Source organism: Sipha flava, unplaced genomic scaffold (genome assembly GCF_003268045.1).
Source record: "Sipha flava isolate LNK unplaced genomic scaffold, YSA_version1 573_pilon_pilon, whole genome shotgun sequence".
NCBI classification, from domain to species: domain Eukaryota; kingdom Metazoa; phylum Arthropoda; class Insecta; order Hemiptera; family Aphididae; genus Sipha; species Sipha flava.
In genome coordinates this window covers 18,224-36,716 of record NW_020273553.1, presented here as the reverse complement: position 1 = coordinate 36,716, position 18,493 = coordinate 18,224, and the positions used below count along the sequence as shown (strand labels likewise).

Below are 18,493 nucleotides of genomic sequence, written 5' to 3'. Positions count from 1 at the left end.
TCGCCCACTATCCGTAAAATCATTAATTTGCAGACGAAACAGAGCCGACCTGCGCACTGGGAATCTTTAAACATAGATGCCGATCCACCCACCCCCTTTAACTCAGAATCTCATCCAAATCCTCCATCACACCCCAGTTTTATATTGAAATGCATAAAATATTATATGATACTTGTTGCTGATGTGGTTCTTGAATTCAAACATTTTGGTTAACAATACTATAGCAGTGCAGTAATAATCGCATGCCAATTGGTAAATCTATAAGAGAAAAAATCATTTTTACATGCTAACATAATTGGACATTTTTCAATAAATTTAATTTTTCACTAGTAAAAAATACAGTCATTACACGTCTCGTAGCAGCTCCCAAAGAACTTACAACATAGCCAAAAATGGGTCCAAATCTCCTCCAAGTAATACACTTTGATGTTCTCTACCAATTCCACCTAAAGATTCCTATTATAAGGGTATTCTAGTATCGGGAAGTGTACTAAATATATATAATACAATAATAATAATTAGTATTGTATTACATTTTTCAAAATAATAAATAAAATAATACATTTAAATCGACAAATTTTATAATATACTAGTGCGTACATCAAATAAATGTAATTTAAATTGTACACATATACTTATAAATTACGTATATACTCGTAATTTTAAAAGAGAATTCAATACTTGGCCCAGGGCCGGTATTAAGACAAAATGTATACATAGGCAAAATCAAATTTTGCCGTCCTTTTGTTTTTGATCTCAAAAAAAAAAAAAAATGTTTTTATTCAATTATAGACAATTAATTAATTACATATAAATATTATTAAATTATTAGAATTTTATTTTTATTACATTTAAATAGTCCACATTTTTATTAAAATTTAAACCTTAAAAAAATAAAGGTTCTTCATAAAAATGTTAAAAGTGATATAATAATGAATCTAAATGAATCATCAACGCATAGACCATGTCGCCGCGCCAAAAATAAATAATTTATACAATAAATATTAATATAGTATATTATTATTATCGACGTTTGACGAACGTCATTTCGGATAAAAATCAATTGTTAACATTTTCAGTTATCTTCAGTTTGATTTTGGTGTATTATACATTGTACATAAAAACTTGTACATAAACCATCCCAACCAAAACTAAATTTATTTAATATCAGTTATTATTTTTATTATTTAAAAATATATACATATAATTATCAAATAATTTCTTTTTTGCTCATCGGTGTTTCAAAAACGGTTTTTGGTTTTTGCGTTAGCTTAAGTAGCAACATATTTTGCTAAACACGACCCTGCCTACCGCCAAGGAAATGCCGTCCCAGTCGTAGCCCTGTGTGGTTGCCTATGTCTTCCGCCGGGCCTGACTCTGTCACTTGGTGCCGACGGCTAAAACCGAACGGTCACTCAACAGATGTTTGTGTGTCGAACCAACGGGGCACACAGTGAGGCACGACGTGCAACATTAATAATGTTACGTTGGCACGAACGAAAAACTCACCGTGTCTCCCACGGTGTTATTGCCTCCACCAACACAGTACCGTTATAAAAAACACATTCTACCAGTTTAATCGACAACACTACAGTCGTGGTAATGGTCAGTATCCAGTGGTATCTCTTTCGTGTTATCACATACATCGGAACGTACGGTCTTCTACCCTCCTCCCATTATCCCGACCATCGGCGCAGTGCTTGGGCTGCTCGTGATGATTTTTGTTCGACTGATGTAGGCGTGGAAGTGGTGGCGGTGCCCGACAACGACAAGTGATATTATCGCCGTACTTCTTTCTTTCCATTTGCGCCCGTCTTTGTACTCGCACGTTTACGCGTCAGTTCGATCGTACTCGCGACATACAATTTCATTTCAATTTGTTATGATTTCGTTTAGTTTTTTTTAATTTTCACGTCACGTTTTCCTTATCGCGCTTTCAATTGTCTTTCGATTGATTTGAGGGTTAGTTGTTTCGTCGTAAGGACGTACGTCATTCGATATCGTAGTCATAGATTCGCTTTTCGCCGTATGCATTAACATCTTCGTGTCCTACGTGCCAAGTGTTTGCATTTCACGCAGTGTTCTTCACGAACATTTGCCGTGTGTATGAAACTATCGCCCCGTGGTAAGCACCATTTAATCGCATTATAAACTTCTCGTTTAGGGTGTAGCGTTTCGGCTATTGTGTATGCGCACGCGCTCATACTTTATTATATTGTGAACACTTATGCATCATCGGTTTAATTTGTATTTGAACAGCACACCAACATCAGTTAACTGATTGTTCTTCGCGGATTTTTGTATTGAGATCGCGCGTTTACACGTTTGACATATGGAGGAGCATATCAATACTATACAATTACAGCACTGAATTACCCAAACAAGATCTGTATAATGTGCTTGGCCGCCTTGAAATATCGAAGTGCTGTTCAGCGCCAACTAAATTGGTTTTTTCAACTTGCCTAGTCTAGTATTTAATAAACTATGATAATGAATACTGTGTCGACTAGTATTGTTGGGCATGAGCATTCGACTGCTTATTCACTCATGAAACGCGGCAAACGTGGTGCAGCTGCATTCATTGCAGCTGATTGCTGTATGATTGCTGCTGCTGCTGCTGCTGCTGCTGCCACTGCTGCTACTACTCAACAATCTCAGGATAATTGTGATAATGATGAGGCAGAAGCTGCTTTGATTCGTTGCAAGATACTAGACAACTTACTGGATGTATTACTTAATCCGTATGATGCTATAGGCGAATGGAACAATTTGGACTGGATACGTTGGCTTATGGCTGGTGGTAAAACCCTCGATGAATTCAGTAGTGCTGGTAACTATTAAATTTAATTATTTTTACTCTTTGAATTGGATTAAATTAAATTTACGTATTTTAACAACTAAATAATATATCTTTTATACTTAATACTCATTAATCAAAAAGTAATTATTTCATTTCAAGTTTTTAAAATTGTTTTAAATCATACAAATTTATCAATGATGATTCATCTTATAGATGGAATAGTATTTGAAGGAAACTAAAGGTTTTCCTTTACCTTTTATATTTCTAAATATGTATACCATAAAAGTTAACATGTTCAATGCTGATGATGATGTATAGTTACTTACAATGTTAGGTTCACCCAGTATTAATGACCTGTGATCATCATCGTTCATTTATTTAAAAAATAATTTTAATGGTTAGCTACTGCTGAACATTCATTTTAAATATGTTATGAACATTCAATATAATATGATATTTAGTTATTCTATATAATTATAGAGGTTTTCACAGGGCGCTAATAATTTTATTAATAGAGTTTTTTTGAATTATTGAGTGATTACTGTATTAGTGTTTACATGGCTGAACTACTAAAATACATGAATATATGAACGTATTAATAATATGTTTTTAAAATATAATTAACATACTGATTAACTCAATTAAATAATAAAATTGAATTATATACAAATAAAGTATTTATATTCTTAAATAATAAAGTCACTTTCAAGTTTCATATAATTATATTATAAGTAAAACCATGAAAAATTGATATAAATAATATTTAGCTGCCATAGGTCTAAACAGTAATTTGTTTTTTTCTGAAGAAATAGTAATCATAGTAGGTATGTGTATAGAATTTTATATTGGTATTAATTAATTTAATCATGAAAATGATAATGAATAACAATGATAAAAAGAATTGTAAAATAATCAATATTTTAATTAAAAATTTATATAAATTAGCATACATCACTTACATATGTAACCACTAAATTTTACAAAGTTTATCCTTTTTATTAAACAATAATTTTTTCTTTAGTTAAAGGATATGATTATGGAACATGTTGTGGACTTGTATGGACAGCTAATTATGTGGCATACAGATGTCGGACTTGTAGTATATCTCCTTGCATGTCTCTCTGCGGAGATTGTTTCAAACGTGGTGATCATACTGGTCATGATTTCAATATGTTTCGTTCTCAAGCAGGTGGTGCATGTGATTGTGGAGATACAAGTGTTATGAAGCCTGATGGGTAATACACAAAATATACATTGATATTTCTTTAATTTCAAATTTATAATTTACTTAATTATTTATAGTTAATTAATAATGAATAATAGTTTATAAGCATATTGATAAGTCATTTTAAATATAAATTTCAGCTTTTGTTAAAAAAATCATATATGTATAAAAAAGCTAAAATCTCATTCATTATTGTATAACATTAATTCTTAAACAGTTCTAACTTATAATTGCTTATTCAATAATTTTAATTTATTGAATTATTATTATTAAGTGTTGATATCAAAATATAATTCAAATTAAATTTCATATTTTTATGTTATTCAATTATTTTTAATATAGGTACATATTTGTTGAAAGAATTTTGTGAAGGAAAAATAAAATAAAAGAACCTTAGGTTATTTTATTTGATTAATATTAAATCGAAGCTTAAACTTAATTGTATAGAAAATACCAATCCTAAATTCATTTTAAAGTTTTCTTGGTTACTAATTTAAATATATAGATGGATTAATCCAATTAATTTATATATATATATAATTTCAATGACATTTATTCAAAGTACATACCTAAATTAATGATATTTGTTGATTTATATGTGTAAATATATTTAAAACATTATTTTTTTTTTTTAGGTTTTGCCGTAAACATAGTACAAATAATTTGGATGGTAGTACTAGTGGTTGTAAACAACCTCCTGCTGATTTGTTAAGAGTAGCCGAGAGAATAATGCCGAGATTAATGTTAAGACTGGTTCAATACTTACGTGAAAACAGGTATTATTTATATTATACTGAAAAATGTAATATAATACTAATTATTGTTATTAATATATAATTTTTAGTAAACTTCCCGATACTAGATCACCCTCACAACAGATATCTTTAAGTGGAATGGGAAGAGATCAGCAAAATTTATTACTTGGAGGAGATTTGGATCCATTTTTAGCTATGCTGCATGATCTTAGTGCTTTGGGAGCTGCTATGAGACGTGTAATGACTGTGTCTCTTACTAGTGAAAAGGTACACTTATTGAAAATTTTCTAACTTTGTTGGCATGTAGAAATGTTATTTTCTTTTATAGATTTACCAATGGGCATGTGAGTATTACACTAATAGCACTGCTAGTATTGTTAACCAAGATTCTTGTCTACAAGAACAACAACAGCAGGAGCAAGGACAGACTATTTATTCCATATACACGAATAAAGTGCGTCGTTATTATAATGATGCTATAAACCAATATTCTCAATCAACATCATCGAATAATCGTAGGCGACGCCATAGTAATACAACTGATGTTAGTAGTGGAGATGTTGCTATGGGTTCTAAAGGTATCCAAAGTAATTCTGAAGAAGATGATGACGATGATGACTTAGATCAAGGTAAATTAGATTATTTTAAATGAAATGTTAAAATATATATTATCTCATTACATACAAGGATATAGGTAATTTTATGGATATGTTTATTCAATATAATTGTATAATAATATATTTTACTTAAATTTACTTTTAGGAAGTATTTTATATTTTTTTATTTTAAAATATTTGATGCATTTAAGTATAAAAAATGGGAAAGATAAAGGAAGACTGGTGGATCAGTATCTATGTCTAAAGTTAGTTAAAATAACTTTATTTTAATTAATACATTTGTATTAAAAGGGCTCAGACAATGTATATTTTAAAATAAAATAAAATATTAGTGTAAGTAACTAATCATTTTGTAATTTGGTTGGTAAAACTAATTTTTACAACAACAAATTGCATATTAGTTTAACATCAAGATTTTTTTATTATAAATTGAATGTTAAGAATTATATTTATTATTATTATTTGTGTATAATGCTTATATAGCATAAAGCATATGGTTTATATTTCAGGTCTGTAGAGAGTTGATATTTTTAGACGAAAATAATATTGTTTATTTGAAATTCGTAGAAGTATCAGATTATAACAAAATTACATTTTCACACCATAGAAAACTTCTGAGAAACTTTCTTTTTATTTACTATAAAGAAAATTTGTGAAGTATATTTTTAAGTATTGATTTTTAAGCCTCAAATATTAAAATTAAAAGCTCATGAATTTAAAACTCCCTTCTCTAAGTAGAAAATTATCATGTGTGGACTTCACTCTCAGTGAAGTTGGTTTGAGGGGGAACAATTTAGAGTAACTATAGCAATAGCGGAGAAGAAATACTACAGAATGTTTTTTGCACTAAAGGGTTTGAACTGATGACTGCATGCATTTTAACCAGATGTGTGACTACTGCACTGTATTGCTCCAAACTATTATTATATGGCATAAAAAAAAATTTCTTTAAAAGAATATATTCAAATACTTAAAAAAGATGATTTACCTTATTACATGAATATTTAAGAATTATTTAATGCATAAATTCATGTCTTGTATAATTTATGTTTATTTATTTTCCATTAATAAGAAAACTTTCGATCAATTATTTATAATTATTTATTTACTCTATTTTTTTTTTTTTTTAAAGAATATGTAGATATTTAGCACACTGTGTGTAAATATTCAATATTTTATTGATTCTTAATCAAATAAAATAAAATTATAATATTTTCATAATTAATTATTTTAACTCTTACAATTATAAATTAAGTTAAATCTATAACATTTTTTGATAATTATATATATATTTAATTTAGTGTTTATTACTATTATCTATTATAATGTTACATTTTTTTTTTAATTTTTATTTAGAATATTTTTTCTGTAAGAAAATATTAATGATAATTGTAAATAATATTTCAGATGGTAATAGCAGTCAAAAAAATAAACTGAATCATTCTAGTTTTTTGCAAGAAATTGTTTTTTGGACTGTACGATATGAGTTTCCTCAAAAGATGGTGTGCTTGTTATTAAACTTATTACCTGATGCATCTTATAAAGAAGCTTTGACTGAAGCATTTGTTATGCACTATGGATGTGTAGCCCGAGTGTTGGCAACAACACAAGATTCAGACACCCTTTCTAACCATATTGTTCATATAAGTGTTCAATTGTTTAGTAATGAGGCATTAGCTACGCGAATGGTTGACAAATTGGGTTTGCTTAGAGTAATGGTATCAAGCTTACGGCGTATGATGACAAAAATATTAATACCATCTACACTACATGGTAAGATATTTGATGTTTAATGATGGACATTTTAGTTATAAAAATCTGGTTTGAGTTAATTGCATTTATTTATTATATTAAATCTGCTATTATTTATTTTATTTTTTATATTAGATGCTACAAAAAATAAACACAAGGTTGTAGATTGCTCAAAGGCTGTTATGAAAGAACACTGTTATTGGCCATTAGTCAGTGATCTGAATAATGTATTGTCTCATAGACCTATTGCTATTAAGTTTATGAGTGATAAACGTTTATTGGATTCTTGGTTCTCATATTTGTCTATGTTTCAAGGTATTTTTCATTATTCTTTCTATATTAATTGATCCTTAATGACCACTTGTACAAAAATATTAAAAATTATAATATTTTCAGGAATGAATGTCAATTGTCGAGAATTGGGGCATCATGTCGAATTTGAACCTAACACTTATTATGCTGCTTTTAGTGCTGAGCTCGAAGCTAGCGCATATCCCATGTGGGCTATGTTATCGCATCTCACATCCATTGATACTTGGCCATTGGCTTCAAGCGTGATACATGCTTGTCTAAAACGCTTACGTAAATGGCTTAAAGATGTAGGTTACTTTAATAATCAGTGTGCAGGTGAACTTTGTGGTGGTAATGCATCATCTTTAGCTGAATATAATATTGGTACCCATAGTACTACAGCTATTATTCGACGATCAGATGATCTCAATCAGTTCACTTTTCATCTGCCTTTGCATCGGTATTTGGCAGTTTTTGTGTGCCAAGCCGTGCGAGCGCAAGGCGCTCGAATTGAGGATATTATCCCGTACATCAGTACAAGTGATACACCTGATAGAGATGCATTATTACTGGCCATTGCTGTACATCCCGTTCGCGCTCAAGCAGCATTTTATGAAATCATGCAAGGTGCATGGATTCGCAACGGCTTACAAATTAAAGGCCAAGCTATGACATATATACAATCAAACTTCTGTATATCAATGGTTGATGCTGATATATATTTACTTCAATTTTGTCTATCTGAATTGTCAGATGCCAACATATTTATGTCTTTAATATTAGAAAAGTAATTATCTATTTTAAGAAAATATATTAATTTTGTTTTGTTTATATCATCGTTGTTGTAGGTTTAAAGTATATGATTGGCTTCATGTAATAAAACATGGTGGATTACCTCAGATAATGGATAATGTCGAATTTGATACATCTACCATAGAAGGCCTATTGGTATTTTTGGCAACATTAGTGGGTGTCCGAACTAATTTATGTGAGTTATTATTATTAAATATATGTGTTATTAATATTAATTTTTAATTAAAAAACCTTGGATTTTTTTTTAGGTTCTGATGAAGATTATGATTATTGTCAGTCCCAACTAGAAATGGTAACATTGCTATGTGTCTCGGATAAAACTCATAGTCAACTAATGGAACTAATGCCTGAGCGTTGTGGTGGCGGTACACAAATTACTACTGTTACTGCCTCTACCACTATTAGGGACAGAGATGACAATCAAGGGCCACGAGATTTTGAAACTGTATTACAAACTGTAAGTAAAATATTAATCATTTTTTTTGTCTAGAATGAATCGTATATATATAAATTGTTTTATAAACATTCAAAGGTTGCTGAGTATAAGAGGCCTCAATTTGAAGCATCAGGTAATATGCAGCAAGGATTGTATGTACCTCTACCTCATGTTTGGCGTAACTTATACGATCCTGTACATATACTTTTGAGAGCTGTTCATAGACGTGACTTTCAATCAGCGTTAGATCGTTACACAGCATAGTATGTTCAAAGACTTTATTATATTAATTATATAATTTAATTATTTGGTTTTAACTTATTTATAGCATGCGCTCTGTTGGACTTCTGAAACAGAATGAAACTCCTTGGCCACCATATAAGAAACCACAAAAACACCATCCAGCTTATCAAGATCCTTGTAGAGTCTTATTATCTAGATTATTTCATGGAGTTGCTTGGCATTGCCTGTATCGTACAGCTGTTTTTAAAGATGTTGGTGAACACGCACTCAGCTTGTTGATTTATCTTCTTGATCTAGCTTGGACTTGTTATATTGACTCTTCTATAAATGAAAAAAATTCATCTAATCAACAACAACCGCCCATGGATTTGGATTTGTCAACTGCGTCTTCTTTACCAACATCATCTAAAGAATATTCTCATGAACCTCCAAAAACTGATACAGTTGAAAAATTATGTCCAACAAAACGAATCAAAATTACAGAAGCAGACGCTAGCCATGCATGCTGTGAAAATGACAAAAGTAAAAACTTGAGCAAGAAACAAGATGCAAAACCTCTTCTATTGGATCGTTGGTTCAATAGTGATGATTTGGTAGAGAATCTCTGTACGACTATTACGGATTTTGAGTTGCCGCCACCATATTTTCATTATTTTTTTGGTCCTGGATCTGAAAATACTATCCCACCAACTAGTAATACATCAACAGCTTCAACATTAGCAACAAATATATTTGATATCTTGACACCTAACTCAAGCTCTCATAACTTAGGAAACTGTAAGAAATTCTTATTATTCGATTTTTTCATATACTTATTTAATTAGTAATTTTTGATGTTATATAAATATTAATATTTGATTATATTTTAAATATTATAAATGTTTTTTTATTTTTACAAATATTTCACAATTTTTAATTTTTTATTACAGTGAATCCAGTTAAACGGCGATTACTACGTGTATTTCCACCTAATTATGAAAACGACAATTCTACTGAAACATCAGCAGATATATTAGAAAGTAATGAAAATGTAAGTAACAAATATTTGTATTTGGTTTTATTGACTAATAATCCGTTTTTTATTCGACGAACAGTTAGCACCGGAAACCAGTGAGGATGATAAACAAAATCCATTGGTACCCATTAATGAGAGTATAATTTCATTGCTATTGAAATTACATTCTCAATTGTCTGGTAAATCAGATTCCTATCATCCACCACTGCTCACATCTTCTGAAACAGATGAATCAATTCCTCCAAATCAATTATTCCCAGAAGCTAATAATTATTTCCAATGTGGAGATGGAGCATTCTATGTAGGTCGTTTATTGGACCGGTTGGCTAAGGGGTCATCATCATGTTATCAATGTATTGTTCATCATCGGCTGTTATTATGGCCAAAAGCTGTTGTGATGCAGGAAACAGCTACTCGGGAAGATGAGGAACGTGAACAACAAGAACGTAAACGTCGTGCTCGTGAGAGAAAGCAACAAATGATGGAAGAAATAGAAAAAGAGCAACGTAGATTCTTGGATAGACTCCGTGTGTCAGAGAGTGCAAATTCTTCTGACTCTACATCTTTATTATATGATGAACCAGTCACTGGAGTTCAAACTTCTACTTCAACCACTGGTAGTAGTAATACAAACACCTCATCTTTATCAGATACAATTATCGACAAGGAACAAAATAATAGTTGTGAAACTAAGGAAACAGGGGTTCATCCTACAAATTCATCAAAAACACTTACAGTAGATTGCATTATTTGTAATCAAACTGTGGTCGTACAAGCTGAACAACAGCGTGAAGATCCGGTTGGATTAGTGATACTAGTTCAAGTACGTAATTTTTATTAAAATGATAATTTCTAATTTTTCACAATTATAATTTACTCATGTTTTAAAAATTTTAATGGTTTATTGCAATAAATTTAATAAAAGTTAAAATTTATAAATTAATAATTAAACTTGCAATAATAATCAAAAGAAAGTATGTTAATGAGCCAAGTTCATATACATTATTTAACAAGAATGAAATATTATAAGTTTCCAAATTAATTAACAACAGTTAATAATGTATTTGATCATGTATAATTATTATTAAACTAACTTGTATATTAAATATGTGAATTAGTTATGTTATGATTTAGTAAAAATACTTGAAATTCATAAAGATTTAACATAAAATAAGTACAGAAAAAATATTAACTTACATAATTTTTATTAAAAGTTATTATGTTTGGGTAATTAAATTTTGTGTAAAAATTTAATTTATTGGATATAATTTGAATTGTTTAAGAATAATTTTAATAAAAATTTTATAATTGGAATTAATACATTAATGTTGTGTTAAGCTCCTAAAAAAAAGATAATCGTGAATAAATACATATAGTATTAAAAATATTATTTTACTCGTAATAGAGAATTTTTATCTTTTTTTGTAAGTTTTATTACATTTATTTTACTTTAAATTGTTTTGTAAATTCCATAATAGATCCTACAATATTTGTGTATGAGTATTAAGAGTAACAGGCAAATGTCTTTTTACTTTTATCTTTGAGTCACGCATGAAATGATTATATATTTTAATAAAGCCCATAAAAAAAGCTTATCTATAGTATAATACATAATACATATTATTATTGCTTTATAGGGTACAAATGTATTGGCCCACAGGAGACACATTTCATCTACAGTGTCATTAATTAATCAAAATAACATCAGCATTAATGTTACTGATCCTAATCAGTTATCTCAAAAACAGATAGAAATAGATACCAACAGTAGTTTTGAGGAAAATAACCTTGTGGATGAAGATGAATTAAATATCAGTCGTTATTGGCCTTCTTTGCCGCCATTACCATCAAAACAAGTACATCAGCAATCCACATCTGAAGATGATAGTTCCGATTTACAGCAACATCAACCTATAGTCACTACAGTTAGTGATGATGATGATACAACTACTTATGCGTCACATTCAGACCGCCGCAAACATCTTCTATTGCAGTATTTCAATGTAAGTTTGTTTTTTCTAATAGTTTTGCCTCACATTAAAGGTATATTCAAGTATTTAAAATAATAAATTATTTCAAAAGTATTCAGTTTTCAGAGAATTGGTATTATTTATAATTATTATTTTATTTTTACTATTATATTTTTTAATTACCTGTTGTGATGTTTTATTATTTATCTTATAGAATTTAGATAAGGGTGATTTGGAAATCGGAGCTCTAACAACCACAACTAGTGCTGTTCCCATCGGTGGTAGTGCTCATGTACAGACGTGTGGTCACCACTTACATTTGAGATGTTGGAGTTCATATCTAACCTCCCTGCGTGGTGCTCAGCGGTTTAATTCTGATAAGTTAGTAATTGTATGATATTATATACAAGTTCATAAATAGCTTACATGCATACTCGTGTTGTCAACATGTGATTTTATTTGTATTTTTATATCATTATAAAACTGTTTAATTATTATTACAGAGGAGAATATAGTTGTCCACTTTGTCGACAATTAGCAAATTCTATAATGCCGTTAATTCCACCTACTAGTGACTCAGAACAAAAGCAATATGGTGTTGCCACTTCTAATCCTATGAATAAATATATTGCTTTGACTGATGCTTTAAATCGATTGACAGATATTATAAATGTAACACCACCTAGTAGTAATGTAAGTATTGGTGAATCATCTAGTTCTGCTATCACTCCAAGCAATCAAGCTGCTATTGTTAAACATACATATTCACTGCATGAACATATTCAATTCCGTTTTTCGCAAGATAGGAGTCAAGTTATACAGGTTAGTATTGGAAATCTTAAGACTGTATTGAAATAAAAACTGCAGTAGAAGTTAAGCAATTATCATTTTTATATGTTTTTGTAAACAGAACCATATACGGTCTCCTCCTCCTAGAGAAGAAGGTTGCTTTGGAGTTGAATTAGAATGTGGAGAAGATTCTTTGTTGGATGCTATAAATAGATGTGTAAGCGATATGATATCTACCACAGTTATAACTGCTGCTGCACATACATTTTCAACACCACCAAATTTATTAACTCCTGCTCAAAGAGAAAAATTGTACAAGGTCAGATGGCATAGTGTCGTGTCTGTAGCATGGACGAATATCCATGTGGAACTAGTGCAACGTAATAACACTCTACTAACACAAGAGAAGGAATCATGGTCATTGCAACATGGTAGTTCATGTTATCGTCACCAAAGATATGCTATGACCAATACAGATAAAAGTGGTAGCAATAATTATTACAATATGTTGCCGAAGCGCAATTGTATTGGTGCGTATATTTTTGCTTAAAGAAAATAAATAATCTATTTGAAAACATTTAATATAATTCAAAATAAATATTTTTTAACTTTTATTAATAATGATAAAGACAGTAAATATATTTAAGAATATAAGATAATAATATATTGACAAACACGACAATGTGGTGATTGTTGATGTTGCTTTTGATGATGGAAAATGTATTTTAATTTTAATATACTTGGTATTTGAGCATCGTGCTATCGTGTAACATGATTTGAAACAGTATACGAGAGCTTATAGATGCAATATACATTCAAAGTCTTAGTAAGGGCCTTATATTTATGCACTATTTGTAAGCACATATGATTTTGAATATATCACATTACCACACAGTTTATTTATGTATACATAATTTATGCTTCAGTTATTAAAAATTAAACTTAGGTTTGAGTTTAAAAAAGTTATAGGTAAAAATTTGGTAGACATTGGACTTGTAAAATTGTTTGATCTTTTCTCAAAATCCATGCTACACAACTGATATAACTTCAAATATTCACTACTGTTACTTATTTTATACAAAGTATACGGTTTTACTTACAAATATTAACTGATGTATAAATGTATAATATCCATTTAGAAGTTAATGTAGTTGATAAGTATATAATATAATTTTTATACTGTAGTTTACTTATAATAAACTATTTTATTTGTGTTTTTGTAGCTCCATTGTTAAATGTGTTACGTGTGAGTGCTCAATCTTTGATGTCAAAATACCATACAACTACTTACAATACAATCAATGATGTTTGGTGCAAGTTGATCGGAGCTGAACGTTCTCAAGCACAATATAAAATGACCCATCCACCACTATTAATGCGAGATCCAAGTATCGTGCTTTTACAACTCTCAATGTTGATACCCAACTTAGACCATGGTAAGATACATTTATTTCTCTAATTTTTATTCTACTTTCTAAGTATGTAAACATTACTATACATACAAATCATAATTCCTATAATATATCAAAATAAATTTATTTTTTTACTATTCATATAGATTTGTTTGATGCTTTGGTCAAACTTACATATAACATGCAACTATACGTGGCCGCGTTGAAAGTTGCTATAACATGGAAACAAAACTGTAATTTAAACCGCAATACTTACAATCGTTGTCGTCCTCATGATCGTTACAAAACAAGTAAAACTATATTGAAGACTGAAGAAACAGGCAGCAGTGGTGATCCAATGGATATAGATGATGGCAAAGTTGATGTACCGCCATTTTTATCATCTGTGGACATGGCCGAAGGTGACGATACGTCACTACTATTGTCATTGCGGTCACCTACGTTTTTGCAAGCTGTAGCTTTAGCAAAAAACTTAGTATTTTCTTCACAAGATGATGAAAATGTGGTCAATGTAGATGTTGACATATTGGCTAATGACGATGAAGAATTCAAAATGCATCATGAAGATAATGATACTGACGATATACTTGATGTCCCAATTGTTGATTCAGAAGATGAACAAAATATAATGCTTCTAGAATCATATGGAAGGCAATGTACTCTACCATTTTTACGATTCGCTACACTGTTGAAAAAGTATATAAATGAAGATGATGAAGATAATCTTGATGAAATTCAAGATTCGTCAACATTATCATCGTCGCAACAACAGAGTAATTCAAATGTAGAACATGACAGACAAAATGAGTTACTAAAGAATACTCCATCATGTGCTAATGAACGTGCGTATATAAATAATTCTCGTTGCCATCAATGGTCACGTGACGATTATGAATATTTTACACTTGCTTGTTATTTAAAACTATTAAATTACGACGAGGAAACCTATGAAGACTGTGCTAATTGTAAAGAGATTGATAATTCTAATTCTTGTAAAAATAACAAAGATTACAGCCCTAACCATGAAGATATCAAACCATGTATAACATTTCAGCCACCGTCCGCTATGGAAGCAGTTATTTGGCCAAAATGGTCGTATTCTACTTCTGATACCAGTGATAATATTTCGACTACTATTTCTCGGGCTTGGTTGACATCATTTCGTCAAGCGTTAACACCCAGTATTCCTAGAGCCACTATCATATGTGAAAATACAAATGTTTCACCTGCATCTTTAGAAATGGACCCAAATTCAAGCGCCAATATTATGATGGCTGCTCGTTTATTACTTGCTGTAGATTGCTGTGATGGTGGTCTCTCTAAATATTACCATAATACTAGTGAAATTAACGATAGTAATTCAGACCGTGGCCTCCGTTTGTTACCAACAGTAAAGTGGACGGGCCCTAGACTACTAAAGTTGCCACATTGTTATGATGATGTGTTCCAGTATTATCATGGTCGACCGTGTCATCGGTGCCATGGCGTACCACGTGAGAGTAGTCTGTGTCTAATATGTGGTACTGTGGTATGCCTGAAAGAAAACTGTTGCAAAACTAATGGCATTTTTGAAGCTGTGCAAGTATGTATTTTTATCTGGTTAAATATTTATAGGTTATTATAGTTTATTGTCTTCCTATAATTTTAATTTTTTTATTTTGATCAGTTCAATTATTTTTAATGATTTTTGTGAACATTTAATCAAGGTTATTCAGGACTTCAGTTTATTCAGTTATTCAGTTTCAATTTTTTTATTGTCTCTTTGTTTATGTAGAATTTCGACTATTTTTACTATTTCATACATTTCTTACATTACATGACAGTTGAAGATTTTGGTCGTTTTTTACTTTCATTTCTGTAATTATTTTATAATTATTGTTATACATATCCTGTTATTTATAATTGTTTTCTTTTATATTTTTACTGTAATTGTATTTAATCATGAGTTATTATATATTCATAAATCTTTACTTGGTTTTATTTTAGCACTCGTTGGAATGTGGTGGTGGTACAGGCATGTTCTTGGTTGTAACTTCCAGTTCAGTGGTAGTGATTCGTGGCAAACGAGCATGTCTTTGGGGATCCGTGTATTTGGATACCTTTGGTGAAGAAGACCGTGAACTAAAGTAAATATTTAAAAATGTTTAGTGTATTAATAAGCATATTGAATCATAAATTTATTTATTCATTTTTTGCAATAAAACAGACGTGGAAAACCATTATACTTAAGTGTAGAACGGTACAAGTTGCTGGAACGCCAATGGTTGGCTCACAGATTTGACCACACAAACAAAAAATGGGTGTGGCATAGGGATGCATTATAACTACCGTAAAAACCACAATAATTGTGGTTGTGTTATTAAATGATGTACATAATTTGACTTAGATTAGAAGTTTTGATAATAATCTATATACAGCAGTTAATGATCATTGTTGTCTTTTATTATTATAATATAATCCTAAAACTTTGTATAACCTTAATTACATAATGTGTTGTAAACATTCTTTTTAGTTATCATTATTATTCTATCTTATAGTTCTAAACTTTGTATAACTTTGTTTACATAATGTGTTGTAAACAATTTTTTTTAGTTATCATTTTTATTTACACATAAACTATTATTATTACTACATTTATTATAATTTTGTATATATTTTTTGATGTGTGTAAATAAAAAACTTATCATATATTTATGTAAATTATCATATTGTGATGTGTGTATGTATGTAACGTAGCGTTCATTCTTGTATTCTCTTAATATAAATATTGATTAGATAATGAAATGTATGCGTCATATTTGCTATTTTATTATTGTATTTTTGTTCATTGTTGTATTAATCAGTCTTTGGTTATCTATATATGGATGATATTTTCAATATGAGACATTCATAATGTATTTACATTATCTATTATCTTGCATTAAACCAATCACCTTTTAAATAAACATACATATTTATCATTTTGAATTATCGTATTTAATTAAAGTACCAATAGACTATTATACCATAATATACCTAAATAAGGATTATGGTTATGTGTAAATATTATTGCAGACAGATTTTCTCTTATACTTGTTGATTCTTAAATTCTACGTACAGCTCTATAAATCACTTCAGCTATTTTCACCACTAGAGCGCGCTGTTATCAGTTGGTGTCCCATGTAACAAATGAATAATAATATAGAAACTAAGTAATTTAAACATTATTTCATTTTATTGACGCCAAACAGCAATTTACAAAAATTTTAAAATAACAGAAAATAATTAAAAATTCTATAATTAAAGAGAATAAGTACAAAAGAAACTAACCGAAAATTAAAGTTGTAAGTAACTAGGTTATAGAAAAAAAATACTTAGATTTGAGATTATATAATATTGTAATGAATGCCCTACATTGTACCTGGTAATTTCATTCTTTGCATCTCTATTGATGTCATAACCTATATTATTTATAGAGGAAATAATAGGGAAAAGCGAAGAAGAATTTTCATGCAATAGAATATCTGCATGTGTTATAATATTTACAAAGTATTTAGTATTTCTACAAGCAAAACAATTTTAGTTGTTAATTTATTACTTTGTGAAGTATTTTCAGGCATAAACAATAAGCATTTATTATACGTTTGTTGCAGCTCTGTTTGAGATATAGAAACAATTTAATAATATTGAATACATACCTCCTGAACATTTCGACAAATATTTACTTACGTTTTTTGAACTTTTTTTGGTAAAACATTTCTTACTGTTGGTGCTTTGCGTTTGGTGATAGTTTTTGTTAAATATTTAGGTAGATTAGGAAATATACTAGTTACAGCTGTAGATGTTAATATAGGTCTTTCTCTTTCTAATAATTATTTTACCCCATAAGGTCCAGTAAGATCAAAATGTCTTATGACAAAAGTTTGTAAAAAATGCTGTTCACACACTCTATCAGTCCGACTTAAAGGGCGGTTTGCTCTGGGAATACATTTACTCCATTCATCAAGTAAAACCTATATATTTTAATTAGCATGTTTCGTTTAATATTATACTTTTACATATTATATATATTTATATATTTACATCATTTTTAGGAGCTGTAAAAAGTGATGGATACTTAACATTGGGAATCAAAGCTATATGTTCCTTACTATGTTTATTATTCCAAACATCACAACCAGAAACAAAACATTTGTAGTTTTTACTCATTTTAAGTACATCGAAAGCCGTTAATAAATAATAATCAAAAAAAAATAAAATGCATTCACCGGCTGGTGATGATAAAAACAGGACACCTATTGCAAACAGCGCACTCTGTTGAGATTATCATCAGTAGTAAATACGACGTACCTCTCTAAACAGATGGGAAGGTGTTAGCTGGTCCACCATATATATC

General features: G+C 29.7%; 1 protein-coding gene across 1 annotated transcript; it reads left to right on the top strand.

Moving 5' to 3' along the window:
- The first annotated feature begins 1,671 nt into the window (after positions 1-1,671).
- LOC112691203 (E3 ubiquitin-protein ligase UBR3-like) lies at positions 1,672-16,659 on the top strand. Its single transcript, XM_025565354.1, has 23 exons — positions 1,672-2,125; positions 2,260-2,830; positions 3,822-4,035; positions 4,661-4,801; positions 4,870-5,047; positions 5,109-5,409; positions 6,805-7,170; positions 7,285-7,464; positions 7,546-8,227; positions 8,289-8,428; positions 8,502-8,710; positions 8,786-8,952; positions 9,018-9,709; positions 9,862-9,962; positions 10,027-10,770; positions 11,585-11,950; positions 12,132-12,298; positions 12,421-12,739; positions 12,828-13,236; positions 13,930-14,142; positions 14,265-15,700; positions 16,105-16,244; positions 16,325-16,659. Exons 2-23 carry the CDS (start codon positions 2,485-2,487, stop codon positions 16,440-16,442), a joined length of 7,629 nt encoding a protein of 2,542 aa, XP_025421139.1. The 5' UTR covers positions 1,672-2,125; positions 2,260-2,484; the 3' UTR covers positions 16,443-16,659.
- Positions 16,660-18,493: the final 1,834 nt, after the last annotated feature.